Source organism: Sparassis crispa (assembly GCF_003851025.1).
Source record: "Sparassis crispa DNA, contig_000010F, whole genome shotgun sequence".
Taxonomy (NCBI): Eukaryota; Fungi; Basidiomycota; class Agaricomycetes; order Polyporales; family Sparassidaceae; genus Sparassis; species Sparassis crispa.
This window is the reverse complement of record NW_020939758.1, coordinates 418,490-433,398: the sequence shown is the minus strand read 5'-3', so window position 1 is coordinate 433,398 and position 14,909 is coordinate 418,490. Positions and strand designations below refer to the sequence as shown.

Sequence of the window (14,909 nt, the reverse complement as noted above, 5' to 3'; positions counted from 1 at the left end):
ATATGAGCCATGCGCTGCACCGGGTATTGCCGGGCCGGTACGCGTAAACAACGCGTACACAACGCGTCGGCGCCGCACGACTACCGAGAGTCAAATGCCTTCGTAGCTACAACCCCACTACATATCGCAGTGCCCGCTAATACTCGAAAGAATAAAATAAATGAGAAAAAAATGAAGATCCATCGCATCGTAATGCCTGCTATACAACCCAAATACCCTTGGCCCCGACATGGATCACCACGCAATACCAGGAACTGGAACGGTCGGAGTGCTGGAGGGGCGCAGCCTCGTCGACGCCTTTGCAAAGAAGTCCGCCCAATCGCGATTGCCCGCACAGCGCTTCGCAGCTCGGTCTCGCTCCTCCGACGAAGGGAAGGCGGCATGCACGACGAACAGACGGTCGGACATATCGCCCAGCTGCAAGAGGCGGACTGTGTTCCTGCCGGCGTGCAAACAGGCTGTCAAGTCCAGCGGACCGTTCGTCGGACCCTGCAGAGGAATAATCAGCTGTAGTGACAAAGATATCACCTAGTACGACTGACCATGTCTTCTGAAAACCAGACGTGCGCTCCCCGTGGATGACTCTCATTCATCTCCACGATGAGGGTGCCTGGTTGGGGCCACGCGGTGGGGATGTCCCACAACATCTGTGCAACATCTCTTGGAGACGCCGCGGGGTCCAGCTTCCGGTTGGCTGTGGCCACCACCTCGGCGGGGAGGCAGAGGAGATGCACCGAGATATGTGCGTCGTTGAGACTGGTGACATATGAGGTGAAATGAGTGTCGTACAACTTGAAAAGTACGAACCTGAATTCCTGATACCGACAGGCCCAGCGCTCAGCTGCACCAGCGACCTCCTCGTCGATATTGATATCAAATTCGAACATAGACGGTCCCTTCGTACCAACATTGACGGACCAGAGACCGGGCACAGAGTTTAAGTGGTGATGTGGAAGATCTTGCGGTCCTGCTGGTGGATTTTGCGATTCGGTCTGTGATGATTCCATCTGAATATCTGACGGAGGCGGTTCGTGGACAGCGGGCGGTGGCGGCTGCGATACAGGTTTCGCTGTTGACTGAGACTCTTCGCGCTCTGGCATGTCACCATCATTATCGTCGGATTTCGGTGGAGTATTGCGAGGCAAGTCAGGAAGTGAGGCAAATTGGGTTGGGACATCATCATTAACAGTATCCATGACTGCGGCAGTGTCGCCATTTTGAACTTGCACGTCTCGAACGCGTGCAGTGCCAAGGGTAGGGGCCATGGTCGTGAGGGAAGGGGGGGTCGGGGTAACACGAGAGGAAGCTGATTGTGACAGATCGGAGCTCACAGTTGAGACTTGCATACGCGCCAAATACTCTTCCACCGCACGCACAGAAGAATCGACGAGCATCGCCCTAGGAGCCTTCGGGATGCTGTCGCTGTCATGGATAAGCCCCAACCTGGATTGAGGGGCAGGCTCTCGAGTGGCACCCAGCGCGTGTGAGACGTCCGAGTGCGGCGTACTAACCCGCCGAAGCTTGGCACCGCGCTCGGGACCCTCCTTCCCCTGCACATCCACGTCTCTCGGCCTTTTTGTTCCCGTAGAGGGCCCCCCTCTCTCCGCCTCCTGTTCAAGCTGCTCCCGCCGCTGCATCTGTGCGCGCACCTCCTGCGCGAGCGCCATGAACTCTTTGCACCGCTCCTCCGTGAGCAGGTCCTCCGCACGCTGGGCAATAGCGTCGCCGTCCGCACCCAGATGAGACTCGCGCATCCACGCGTTCTGTATCAGCTGAGGGAGGAGCAGCCGGCGGCACTCTTCGATTACAGTGGATGGAGACGCATTAGACCGGGGGGAATGGGTGGGCCGAGGATCGGCGCGCTCCGAAACAGCAGAGGATGCCGTGGCGAGCGTAATATCACTTAAATCTAGCACGGACGCGAGCAGCCTGTCCACCGCAGCTTCGGACGCTGGTGAGGAGGTTCGCTCGGGCTGCTGCACGTCGTCGTTCATCTCACCTTCTTCCAAACAGGCTTCTGAGGGGGAAGGAGCCTGCAATTTGCATTATGTGCTGTTTACGTTCGCACAGTAAGAAAACGTACTTGTTCGATTGATGTATCTATCCCCAGGCGTGCCTTTAGGTCTTCCGGTCTGGTCTGCAGTCGAACTTGAAGGGACAGCGGCCGGCTTGACTGTCTATGCATTTGTGGGAAGCCACGCTCGATCAGCTGTCCTTCTTCTGTCACGGACGTGCTCCCCTCCCTTCCGGCATATCCCCCCGCACCAGTAGGAATGATCTCTCCCTCATCCAACTCCACAACATTGCGCGCTGGAGAAGAAGACAGGCGATCTACCAGACGCACGCCCTTGTTCGGACGGACCGGCGGCTCAGACTCGGAAACCAGTCGAGACAAGAGACTGGATTTTCTCGGAGACAGTCGACTGAGCAGAGAGCTGTTTACGCTGACCGCACTAGTACCATGAACGGCCGGCGGAGGCTCCGGAGAGTTCGAAGCAGTTGCACTCTGCTTCCGACCGCGAGGTGTGTATCTTGGCACAGCCATTTACAAGCAGCCGTTGGAATCTCTTGCTCGGACGAAAATGATACAGCTAGCAGTACATCCCATTGACACAGTAGCAAAACAAGGAGAGAAGACGAAGACGTGACTGTCGCCGGTACTGCCGCACTGGCGAGATCATGATGAGTTGATTAGATATCGACCTACTACAGTACTAAGTGCATACGCCGCCGGCAAAATCGTCAGGACAGTCCAACGTTCAGTGGATGCATTGGCATAGCAATGTACAGCAACGGCGACAACATAGGAAAGCTACGGTAGAGTAAAACATGCTAAGTAGTTGTAGGAGAGATTTCGTCGGGCCAGCGAAATCTAGGGAGTTCAAGAATATTGCGGAAACTGCGGAGATACGAATACCATTCTTCATCGCGATCCCGGCGCTGCTTGAGCTCCGCAAGCTGGTGTGCAGTGGGACTGTGCAGATGGAGTACGAAGACATAATCAGAGTAGTCGCCAAGCTGGTGAAGGCAAAGCGTGTTCTTTCCCGGCTTCGCCAATCCACTGAGATCAATGAGAAAGTCCGACCTGAGCTACAAGAGTAGATTCAACACCATTGTCATGAGAAGTATCACAGCTTGCAGACGTACCATAAATGGGGGCGACAGGGGTAGTGACTTTCGTGTCACTCCATTGTCCAGTTCGGCCCAAAGCCGACCGTCGCGTGGCCAAAGAGACGGCGTTGCTCCAACAACCATTTGTTCAAAATTCGGCACTGAGTCGCCTCCTATTGGAGCTAGATGCTCGGAGAATTGATAGCAAGTTAGAGACAAGCACTTGGTCGTCGAAACATCGCTGCAAAAGATGAGCCACACTAGACGTGTCGGGAAAATAGTACTCACTCTTTCGTCTGATAACGCCCCTTCCATCGGGAAAGTTCAGCAGCTTCTTCACCATCAATCTGAAATTCGAGATTGAGGTTTCGCGGTGATGACCCACGGGAACAGTTCAAAACGATTACGTTAGAAGTCGAGTCGAAGACAGGTGCCGCGTTCTCCGGAGAGTGGGAGGGTACTTCGTCCATCATCTTCGCGATTGCTGGCGGTATGGATATTGAGGATGATTCCTCCGGCTTGGCAGTGGGCCTTACTTCCCTTTTCTCCAAAGACATAGCTGAGTCCTGTCTTCCAGATGGCACAATAGCCTGAACATGCGCGTCCTCGCGAACGGCTTCCGCTGGCTCGACATCGCCATTTGATAAGGCAAGCTCATCCGGAATAGTAACTGTTTTGTGGTCGACGTCCATAGCAGTGGTGGCGATCGAATAGGATGTGGCGTCAGCGCTTAATTCGTTCCCACCAAGGGCGCTGGGTTCTGCAGCCACCGATCTTACTGGAGATATCGTCCTTGACTTCCGTCGCGGTCGCTCAACGTCAGAAGCACACGCGGAAGGTGACCGCGGTCGCTTTCTCCTAGCGAGTACACCTGCTTGTTTAGTCGTCTCTACATGCGCAGTCGCGACAGCGTCCCCAGGGACGTAGGGAGCTGGAGTGCCGTTGAGGCCCGCGTGGAGGATCGGCGTCGTCCCCTATCACTGCAATTAGGAAGGACAATAATAGTAAGAAACAGACATACCGGGACAGAGATGTACTCCATGCCCTCTGTGGGGATATCTCTGATGGTAGGTTCAGAGCTCCCAGCAACACCAGGCGATGCCTCCGCTTGTATCTTGGCGGTTGACGCCGCCTTCGACGATGTAGATTTGTCCGTCCCATTTCGAGAAATCACCTGTTCGTCAGATGGACTACTACCTTGTTCATCTGGCTGAGCGTCGGCGTGCGCGCCTTCCGCCGTGACATCCCTTGCATCGCCAGCGGCACCGTCCGTCGCTGCGATAGCGACAGTCTCTAGGGATCTCGCGACCGCAAATGGTTCGGCGGGTCGATGATACACATCAACACCCATGTGAGAAATATCGTCCGCGTCCGATTTGTGGTGGACCTGCGGAGAGTTATCCTCAGCTGCACCTACAACACCGTCAGGCTGGGTCTGGGACCCATCCACACTGGCCTTCTCATCCGACGAAGCAACACCTGCCGATGGTCCCAGAACCGCAGAAGTCATCGATTCTTCTCCAGCGGCTCCGGCAGTGCCTTGCGGCGTCTCCGCCGTGGGTTCTGGCACAGTGCTCGGTGCCACATCCATCTCCATAGACTGCTCGTTCCATTCAAGCGTAGCTTCAACATTAGGGTCCGAGCTTTTCACGGTAAGAGGGTTCTCCGTTACCTCGGCGTGCTTTACGGGTTGCTCGGAAACATGTCTTGACCGATCAACCGAAACGCTCTGCGAGATGTCCATTTCGGATTCAAGTAAGGCAGGGAGTTCCACTCGGCTCGAAGTGCCAACTCCTCCAAATGGCAGCAACAGCGTTGGCGCACGACGATGCGATTCAGTATCTGTAGTCGTTGGCTCGTTCCGTTCTGCATGACCAGGTGGTGGTAGCGTACCCAGAGGTTCCGAAGCACGCTGCTTCCCCTTCCGTTGCTTGTCTGGCAACCCATCAGCCGCTTGCACTTCAGCAGATGGACTGCCAGGGGCCACGGGTGATTTACTAGGGCTAGCACTCGCGCCTGGAGGACCGGTGTGCCCGACGGCGGTTACCGTGCCATTCGGGTTCTGCACGAGCACAGGGAGCGTCTTGAAGCCAGGAGGCCCTCTCCGTGGCTTCTTGCCCATCCTGAAGGCCCGCCGAGGGGAGACAGTTGCGGGGGCAGTCGAGGGTTGGAGGATTTCACGCGCAGGACTTGATTGTGTGGGTGTGGGACCGTCGCTCTCCGTGCTGGTGTTCATCATGGCAGTGGTCAAAGTCCCCACATTCGACACACCCGTGGCGGTTCCAGGAGATGTGACTGGAACCTCCGGACTCGCGGGCCAAGTGGGTGAAACCTGCACGTCGGATTTCACCTGCGGACCGCCTGAATCGACAGTCTCTGCAGATGCAGATTTCGTCTGTACAGCCTCCAAGGGCGAAGAAGCAGTGGCCACCGAAACCGTAGCTGTAGGAGTACTGCACCTTTCTGCCATGGTCACATCCCTGGGTTCATTGATGGCAGCCGCTCCACCTCGCTCGCTAGTTGGTGATGTTGTGGTGGCAGAAGCAGAGCGACCGGACTGCTTGGCTGGTTCCGTTACAGGCTCGGGTGTAGCTTTACCAACCTGCTCCCGACTCGATGAAGCGCAGCTCGAGTCCATCCGGTGCTCGTCGTATTCCTCCAAATCGGCCTGGAGGTAGTTGAGCGCGAACCGTTTCCTCAATTTCGGCTTGATTTTGAGGGTCGCGTTCACCGGAGTAGGAGTCAAAGTGCCATGCACAGATGCAAAAGCCGGAGGGACGTTCGCCGGTGCAGGGGAAGCATCGACAGGGACAGGAGAGACATTCGTCGGTACAGAAAAAATGTCCATCTGAACATTAGTCGGAGAGACGCGTACAGGAGTGGTCTTGTCTGCCGGTGCAGGCGTCAGGGAAGCATCCACGGGTATGACACTCGAGCTTGTACCCGTCGCGCATTAGATCTCGCTACGTAGGCAAACACTTGGTGCATCACCTACCCACTTGCAGTCCGGCTCCTTGAGACAAGCTCATCTGGGTTTAACCCGGCACACAGCAGAAGCGGCCGCAGGCGAGCTATGTCGACGACTCGCGTCAGAGCTCATCGGGATCTAAGGAAGTCATGCTCACCTTGTAGTTTCTCCTCCGAGAAGAACGCGTAGAACGGCGACATTGTGCGAACCATCTTCATGAACGGTGCAACATACAAGTCCGGTGCCTTCGACACGTGGTATGACATTAGGCCCTTTTCATTCTTTCGACGTACCGCTGAATACGCAGCCTGGACATATGCGTGAGCCATGAGCGTGCGTCTACTATCGCGATTCGCGCACCTCGAGAAGGTCCACAATCTACATCGTCTCTTAGGTATTGATCCAAAGCGCAGTATGATGGCACTCACAATTGGTCTCGCCTGCGGATAATACGCCTTGTCTTTGCTCAGCCACAGCGCAAGCTTCTCCGCTGTCGCCGTGTAGGCGCCAATCCCACCCTCGGCCAGGTTCTTGCGGAATATGGGGAAAAGCTTCTCGTTGTTCTTCTCGGCATTCTTCGCCATGATGATGGCTAAAGATGAGGAGACTGTCGGAGGAGAGATAACTCTCGGCTGCTGGGCCTGGGAGAATGCATGGTGACCTGCATTCCCGTGAACGTAATTTCCAGAGTCCATCACTTATGGGCGCCTGTGGGGCTCAATATTTCTGTCAATAACCCCCTTATGGAACAAATGATTATTTCGGTTTACCTTGCCGCGTGTGCGGCGATTTACTTCATTTCGCACTTTCACCGCGCGTCAAGACCACCACTGCACTCGGGTGCTGCTACACGAGCCAACTGTTCAACGAGCGTATTTGACGTTTCCTCACGTAGGCCATCGGAATGGGTGAGTGACTTACTTTTAACAATAGGTGTTCGAGCTCAAGTCATCACTGTCCAGGTATACCCAAGGTCACTTGCTTGTCATATTCCGTTCCAGAGGATTAACACTTCGTTCGGCAGTTCTTCAGATACATCTCGTGAGTCTACAGGCAATCGTGCTGCGTGGTACGGACTGAAAATAAATAACAGGGAGCGTTATCCGTTGACCTCCCAACTGATTCAAGAGAATCACATCCCTGAGTTTGGTAGGTGCACATTCTTGACTGATTGTCACCCTCACCTCGTTCATCCGTTTCCCAAGACAATCTTTACATCGATTTCAATGGGATCATTCACAACTGTGCGCTCCGTTTTGTTCTTACATGTGGCAACCCTCACGATACTTTCTGTCTAGGTTCACATCCTAACGACGGAGATGCTCACTTCCGTTTATCTGAGGAGCAGATATTTACGTCCATTTTTGCATACGTGGACCACCTGTTTAGCAAGATAAAACCGAAGAAGCTGTTCTTCATGGCTGTTGATGGTGTTGCTCCGCGTGCGAAGATGAACCAACAGCGGAGTCGAAGGTTCCGGACGGCGAAGGAGGCAAGGGAAGTGAAAGAGAAAGCCGAGAGCAAGGGGGAGAAGTTGCCGGATACAAAGGCGTTTGATAGCAATTGCATCACGCCAGGTATGTCCGTTCGCCGCTCGCATTCCGTCGTGCTCTCACCTTTCGTGTCAGGGACGGAGTTCATGGCGAAGGTATCGGAACAGCTTCGCTACTTCGTGAACAAGAAGATTTCAGAAGACTCCAATTGGCGGAACGTCACTGTTGTGTTGTCAGGCCACGACGTGCCGGGTGAAGGCGAGCACAAGATTATGGAGTACATTCGGTTGTCGAGGGCACAGCCTGACTATGATCCTAACGTGCGGCACTGCCTGTATGGACTCGATGCGGATCTTATCATGCTGGGCCTTCTGAGCCACGACCCTCATTTCTGTTTGTTGCGTGAAGAGGTCAAGTTCGGACCCCAAAGGGGTAAAGGGAAGCAGAGGTGTGTCAACTCAGTAGCTGTTCATTCCTCAACTCACAACTGCACTTACGCTGTTGAAGCCTCGAGTCCATTAATTTTTATTTGCTGCATCTTACGCTTATGCGTGAATACCTTGATCTGGAGTTCCACGACATCGAACCAGTATTGCCGTTTGATTACAGTCTAGAGCATGTCATTGACGACTTCATTCTGCTCGCTGTGTTCGTGGGCAACGATTTCTTACCAAATCTTCCTGATCTCCACATCCACGAGAACGGCTTGGAGAAGTTGTTCGACGTGTATAAGAAAGCGCTGCCTTCACTAGGTGGGATAGACCTTCGATGTGTTCGCGTCCTGCTAACGTATAGAGTTCAGATGGATACCTCAATGAGAGTGGCGTCATCAACACGAAAAGGTTGCAGGTAATATTAGACGAAATGGCAGAGTGGGAACGAGAAGTATTCGAGAAGGAGTACGCTGACTTGAATTGGTACAAGGGCAAGCAAGCGAAACATGTGAAGGAGATGGAGTTGGCGCGCAAGCGTGCAAAATTGGGTGCGTCCACCTTCAGCGGCTCGTGAGCGAAAGCTTATCCGCCTTTGTAGTTTTGACCAGGCCGCAACGCGAGATCTTCGACAAGGTCAAGGGTTTCGTGTTGGAGCACAGAAGCCCGGCCTCCCCTGCGCATGCGCGGAAGTCGCGTCTTGTGATGCCGAACATATTTGCCGCTCGAGAGCGTCAGTTCATCAGCACCCTCGCACAGGATTTGCACCTCTCTTTGACGTGGGATGAATACGACGAGGAGGACCAGAATTTGGTAACATGGCGATTCCCCGGTGAGTTGGAAGAGCCCCTTCCTGAAGGACAGAACGGGTCTAGCGGTGAGGGGACCCCAGAGACCGAAGACGACAACGATGAGTGGGAAGACGAGGACGACGAGGAGAGCCGGGCTGCCGTTGACCGAGTACTGAACAAGTACGAGAAGGCGAAAGTGATGAAAGACGACAAGGAGGGTGACTTCGACGCGCGTTATGAGATGTCGATAAAAGACAAGATGGATGAGTGGAAGAGGGGCTATTACAAGGTTTGCCCCTCCACTCCTCAAGTGAAGCAAATTCGCTGACACTGCCCGAAGAGTAAACTGGAGATATCCTACGACAACCCGCAGGAGATGCACGACCTTGGGTACCGTTACGTAGAAGGCATGCAGTGGGTGATGCATTACTACTACAGCGGCGTGGCATCGTGGAGTTGGTTCTACAACTACCATTACGCTCCCCGCATATCAGGTCCGTCATTATATAGAAGAGATAAGGGCTACCTTACTGACATTCGAGAAAGACCTGCGAGGTGTGGATCAGATGACATTCTCTTTTGATCTGGGGAGACCGTTCCGACCGTTCGAACAGCTGATGGGTGTCTTGCCCGCAGCCAGCAAAGATATTATTCCCCCAGCGTACAGGGTCAGTAATTGTTGTTGGACGCTTAGCTGCTGTCATGGCTTACGGTGGATGGCATCTAGGATCTCATGGATGACCCAAATTCGCCGATCCTCGACTTCTACCCGGCAGAATTTGAACAAGATCTGAATGGCAAGAAGCAAGATTGGGAAGCCATCGTGAAGATTCCCTTCATCGACGAGAGACGACTGCTGAATGCAATGGCTTGTAAGTAAAAGTGTTTCATCCAACCTCCGTCACCATGTGCTCAACTTTCGCCATATCTCTAGCACGAGAACATCGTCTCACGGTAGAGGAAAGGCGACGCAACGGGATTGGAACAAGCACGAAGTTCACGTACAACCCTGGAGAACCCATGGTGTACCCATCATCGTTGCCCGGATTTTTACCTACTCTTCAACGCTGCACATGCCTAATGGAACCGTTCGACCTACCTACACTGGATGGGCTCCACCTCGTCGAAGGGCTCTGCGACGGCGTGGTCCTCGGAGCAGAGGCACTAGCAGGCTTCCCATCAGTGGAGACCCTCCCGCATACGGCCGCGCTCGGCTACCACGGCGTAAACGTGCACGGGTCCGAGAGCCGCAACAAGTCGATGGTGATTCACGTCGAGAACGTGCACGAGCACCGCAAGGCGGAGGACATCGCGCGGGAGATGATCGGTCAGCGGACGTTCGTAAGCTGGCCATTCCTCCAGGAAGGCATGGTCTGCGCCGTGTCTGACTCGCTATTCAAATACGAAAAGGCGGCGATAATCCCTGGCCGCCCACCAAAGGTCATCTCCAACCCGCACTCGCCGCAGGGTGTCTCGTTGTGGAAGAGCAGAGCAGATAGGATCGAGCAGTTTTATTCCAAGAGGTGCGGCGTGATTACAGGCCATATTGAAGTGCTGGTCCACGTCAGGCCGCTCAAGGGTAAGGACACACACTCTGGGTGCTGTTGCGTCCTGACGCATCTGTGCTGTAGGACTCAAGCGCCTGGATGATGGTTCGTTCGTGAAAGACTACGAAGGCCCAGACAAGGAGACCGAGCAGGCAGTGCAGATGACCGTGTCCGAAGTCGTCTCGGAAGATCCTCGATATGTAGAGAAAGATGCCCCTCCGTTGTCGGAAGACTTCCCCGAGGGCAGCAAAGTCTTCTTCCTTGGGGAGCATGCCTATGGCGTGGCAGCACAGGTCTCCGGGACGACCGCAGATGCACTCTCTGTCGTTCTAGCTGTGAGTGTCTCTGTCATCGCTTAGGATGGTAGCACTGACGCTTTAGGCGGTAGTTTTTTCCATCTGAAAAGGCGGAGAACGACCAATTTAAGAGCATTGTGTACAACCGTCTGTCGAACAGGTACTATCCGTCCTTCAAGGTCGCGGATATGGTCGGTCTCTCGGGGAGGGCGATATCGAAGATCACGTCCAGCTTCATGGTCCTCACCACCGACAACCAGAAGTGCAATCTCGGGCTCAGCTTGAAGTTCGAAGCCAAGGGGTTGAAGGTGATCGACTACTCGCGCAAAGATGGCAGGTACTGGGAGTTCAGCGAGAAGGCGGTGAACTTGATCCAGGAGTACAAGGCCAGTTGTTTGTCGTATTTGCTGCTATTGATCATGTGTTGATTGTTCTCTTCATCAGGAGAAGTACCCGGAGGTGATGCGCACATTGGACCGGGGGGGTGACGGTAAGGCGGTCCCTGTGACTGCTCACATTGTGTCTGATATATATTCCCAGCGATGGCCAAGGCGAGCGACGTGTTCCCCGGTCCCAATGCGGATGCAAAATTGAAGGAAGTGCGGAGTTGGCTCTACACAAAGGGCATCCGCGACTTCGAGCCCGTCTCGCTCTTCTGCGATCAACTGAAGAAGGCATGTGCATATCATAGCATCCCCTCAATGGGTTATACTGATAATCCCATATAGGACACGGTCAAGGAGATAGAAGGGCTTGCCGATCACTTCGCCGCCAACAAGTCTGCGTCTGCTATCAAGAAAGTCATCGTGAAAGGCATCCCACGGCAAGCTGTCCTCAAGCCCTCACATGCAGTCTATCGGCTGCAAAATCAGCATTTCGCACTGGGTGACCGGGTCACCATGATTCAGGATTCTGGAGCGGTACCTCTGTCCATCAAAGGCGTGGTGATCGGGATGAATGCGAAGTCCATGGATGTCGTTTGGGATACAGCGTTCATGGCAGGAACGACTCTGGCAGACCGGTATGCCTGCATATGTAGTCGAGCTGACTGACGACTCACCATATGGTGTCAGGTGCTCTGTGTACCGAGGGTCGACGGTCGAATTCACGTCCTGTCTGAACTTGACTAATCCTCAGTTCGTTGCTTCGACTAATCCCAAGTCGCCGACACAGCAGAAGCCTAACACGCCGTTCAAGCCACGGTTCGGTCCTCATCCCACTATTCAGCCACCACCTGGTCAACAGGCAGCTTCTGGATTCAGACCGGCGAAGTACGTACAAAATGGACTCAGATCGTAAGAGATTTTGAGTGCTGACATTCAGTCCAGTGGCGGTCCGATGCAAATCATGACGAACCCAAACCGAGGCAGAGGTGGATTCGCCAATGGACGCGGTGGCCCGCCTGTCAGCAACCCCGTGGTTCAGCTTCCCGCTCCGAATGGGTATGCCTCGCAAGCTGCACCGCAGCAAGCCAATGGCTTCCAGACCAACGGCACACGAGGGAAGCCTCTGGTGCCCCGCGGTGGTTCTCCGAGAGGTGGTCCGCATGGCCCTCCTGGTCCTCCCAGAGGAGGCTTCTTTCCGAACGTTCGCGGACGAGGAGGGTTTGCACCCAACTTTGACCGGGGACGAGGACTTCCTGCGAGAGGGTCTCGTGGGCGAGGGCGAGGCAGTTTCGCGCCTCCTCTACCGTCATGATCAACGGTTTCTCCTCTTGCTCATCTGAGGGTCTGGGGAACATTGTAGCAAGTATTGTAGACTAATTATCGTGTAGTTAGGTAATTGTAAGGATGCACCGCTATCGTATTGCATTGGCTTTCCTAGGCCTACTCACCCGACAGAGACGCGGTCGCGTGAACGCGTCGACGGCGCTTATTCGAATAAAAAATTCGATCGTATACGTCCACTATATCCAGACACCTTTCACCTTTCTTTGCCGTTAGTACCCGAGATTGGAAAAAGACAAGAGGTTGTGAGTACATACCGTTCAGGAGAATTTTGAACTGCTAAGGCCTGTACCAGGACATGGCGGAAACCCACGATCAATTCGACACCATTCTCATTCTCGACTTTGGCTCACAGGTTGGATCCAGCTCGATGCTCATAGATTGATACTGACAACGGTCTGCAGTACAGTCATTTGATCACACGAAGATGTCGAGAGCTCAACGTCTACGCAGAGCTCATGCCATGTACACAAAAGATTAAGGACCTCAAATTCAAGCCTAAAGGCCAGTGCAGTCCTTCCAGTCCGACCTGTGCTCATCCGGCGTGTTTATACTGCAGGCATTATTCTTTCCGGGTCTCCCTACTCTGTGTACGATAAAGATGCACCCCATGCCGATCCCAGTATCTATGTCTTGGGCTTACCGATCCTGGGTATATGCTATGGTCTCCAAGTGGGTCATATTCGTTCCGCTTTCATTCATACCAGGGCCATGTCTCAAGCTGCTGTCAAGTAGGAGATGGCATGGAACATGGACGGAAAGGTCTCCAAGTGTGACCATCGCGAATACGGCTTTGCTCAAGTGCAAATTGTCAAATCTGGAGATAGCGCCACGGACGCTCTATTCGAGGGTCTGGGGGACGAGATGCAGGTATGTTATGCAGTTACTTGTCTTTGCGCATGCGGTGGGTTCGATGGGTGTGGCAGGTGTGGATGTCGCATGGGGACCAGCTCTCACAGATGCCCCCCAATTTCCATGTGATCGGTCGCACTGATAGCGCCCCATACGCTGCCATCACACACAACTCGAAACCATTCTACGGCATCCAATTCCACCCAGAGGTAACACACTCGCCAAAGGGGAAGGAAGTGATCGCCCGGTTTGTCCTCAACATTTGCGGATGCAAGACTCACTGGACTATGGTGCAGTACTCCCTCCTCTCGTGTTCTGAGTAGTACGGCCTAACGACATGTGCAGGAGGAGTTCATCGAGAAGGAGATTGAGCGCATCCGGAAGATATGTGGTCCCAAAGGGCGTGTCATTGGAGCCGTCAGCGGTGGTGTGGACAGCACAGTCGCTGCAAAACTGATGCACGAGGCCATTGGGGATAGGTGAGTGCTCCCTTCTGCTATCCCCTGCTGTGCTCCCTTCTGTTATCCCCTACTGTGCTCATGACCGCGTCACCCCGGAGATTCCACGCCATCATGGTCGACAACGGCGTCCTGCGTCTCAACGAGGCGCAGCAAGTCCACGACATGCTGAACAAAGCGCTCGGAGTGAATCTGACCGTCGTCGACGCATCTGACCTCTTCCTCTCCCGCCTCACGGGCGTGGAGGAACCCGAGCAGAAGCGGCAGATCATCGGGAACACGTTTATCAACGTATTCGAGGAGGAGGCGGCAAAGATAGAGGCGGCCGCAGAGAAGGAGGAGGCGCAAGGCGGCGCAGTGAAGGGCAAGATCGAGTGGCTGCTGCAGGGCACGCTTTATCCCGACGTCATCGAGAGCATCAGTTTCAAGGGCCCGAGCGCGACCATTAAGACGCACCATAATGTCGGCGGGCTGCTAAAAGATATGAAACTCAAACTAATCGAACCCCTTCGGGAGCTGTTCAAAGGTAGTCGCGCCGTTCTACCCCCATGCAGCGTGTTCACAGAGGTTGCCATCTGCTAGACGAGGTGCGCGCACTGGGCCGTCTGCTGTCTATACCGGACCACCTCGTTCAGCGCCATCCGTTCCCCGGTCCTGGCTTGGCGATTCGTATCCTCGGCCCTGTCACGCGCGAACAGGTCAAGATTCTCCAACACGCGGATAGCATTTACATCGAGGAAATCCGCAAAGCTGGGCTGTATAACGAAATCAGCCAGGCGTTTGCTGTCCTCCTCCCGGTCAAGGCTGTCGGCGTCATGGGCGATCAGCGCACGTACGAGCAGGTTTGTAGAATGTCCTTAGCCCGGTTTTTAGAATAATTGCTGACTGGTGCCCGAATGAAGGTGATCGCGCTCCGTGCTGTTCAGTCGGAGGATTTCATGACTGCAGATTGGTATGTCTTATGTACGTTGGCTGTGAGTAGAATGCTCACGGTTTTTGCACATAGGTATGTCTTCCCAGCCGAAGTTCTCCGCAGGATCTCCTCTCGCATCACGAATGAGGTCGCGGGCATCAATCGCGTGACATACGATATCTCGTCCAAACCACCAAGTGTGAGTTCACCCCTCGCATGAATTGCGGCAGATCTCCACTGACGACACTCACAGACTGTTGAGTGGTTATGAAATCCCAATAGGGTCGGGCGTGGGCACCGGGGCTGCCAGTCAGCAGTGCAG

General features: G+C 54.3%; 3 protein-coding genes across 3 annotated transcripts; 1 reads left to right on the top strand and 2 right to left on the bottom strand.

Moving 5' to 3' along the window:
• Positions 1 to 234: 234 nt before the first annotated feature.
• Positions 235 to 2,545, bottom strand: SCP_1201360 (hypothetical protein; the record flags this gene model as incomplete). Its single annotated transcript, XM_027763023.1, has 4 exons — positions 235 to 489; positions 543 to 756; positions 808 to 2,033; positions 2,084 to 2,545. 4 exons carry the CDS (start codon positions 2,543 to 2,545, stop codon positions 235 to 237), a joined length of 2,157 nt encoding a protein of 718 aa, XP_027618824.1.
• A 287-nt stretch (positions 2,546 to 2,832) lies between these two features.
• On the bottom strand, positions 2,833 to 6,663 carry SCP_1201350 (hypothetical protein; the record flags this gene model as incomplete). The annotated part of the gene is made up of 8 exons (XM_027763022.1): positions 2,833 to 3,090; positions 3,148 to 3,352; positions 3,400 to 4,085; positions 4,133 to 6,047; positions 6,107 to 6,182; positions 6,237 to 6,387; positions 6,440 to 6,457; positions 6,508 to 6,663. The coding sequence occupies 8 exons, from the start codon at positions 6,661 to 6,663 to the stop codon at positions 2,833 to 2,835; spliced, it is 3,465 nt and encodes a 1,154-aa protein (XP_027618823.1).
• A 320-nt stretch (positions 6,664 to 6,983) lies between these two features.
• Positions 6,984 to 14,858, top strand: SCP_1201340 (5'-3' exoribonuclease 1; the record flags this gene model as incomplete). The annotated part of the gene is made up of 33 exons (XM_027763021.1): positions 6,984 to 6,987; positions 7,042 to 7,052; positions 7,104 to 7,120; positions 7,173 to 7,228; positions 7,285 to 7,323; positions 7,378 to 7,656; positions 7,708 to 8,020; positions 8,080 to 8,324; positions 8,375 to 8,554; positions 8,605 to 9,083; positions 9,135 to 9,288; positions 9,341 to 9,462; positions 9,522 to 9,666; positions 9,729 to 10,373; positions 10,426 to 10,676; positions 10,730 to 11,023; positions 11,082 to 11,127; positions 11,178 to 11,311; positions 11,366 to 11,658; positions 11,711 to 11,908; positions 11,966 to 12,241; positions 12,462 to 12,609; positions 12,660 to 12,719; positions 12,769 to 12,868; positions 12,924 to 13,036; positions 13,100 to 13,234; positions 13,291 to 13,506; positions 13,562 to 13,695; positions 13,776 to 14,200; positions 14,257 to 14,516; positions 14,577 to 14,626; positions 14,681 to 14,786; positions 14,841 to 14,858. 33 exons carry the CDS (start codon positions 6,984 to 6,986, stop codon positions 14,856 to 14,858), a joined length of 5,946 nt encoding a protein of 1,981 aa, XP_027618822.1.
• Between the last annotated feature and the right edge of the window lie 51 nt (positions 14,859 to 14,909).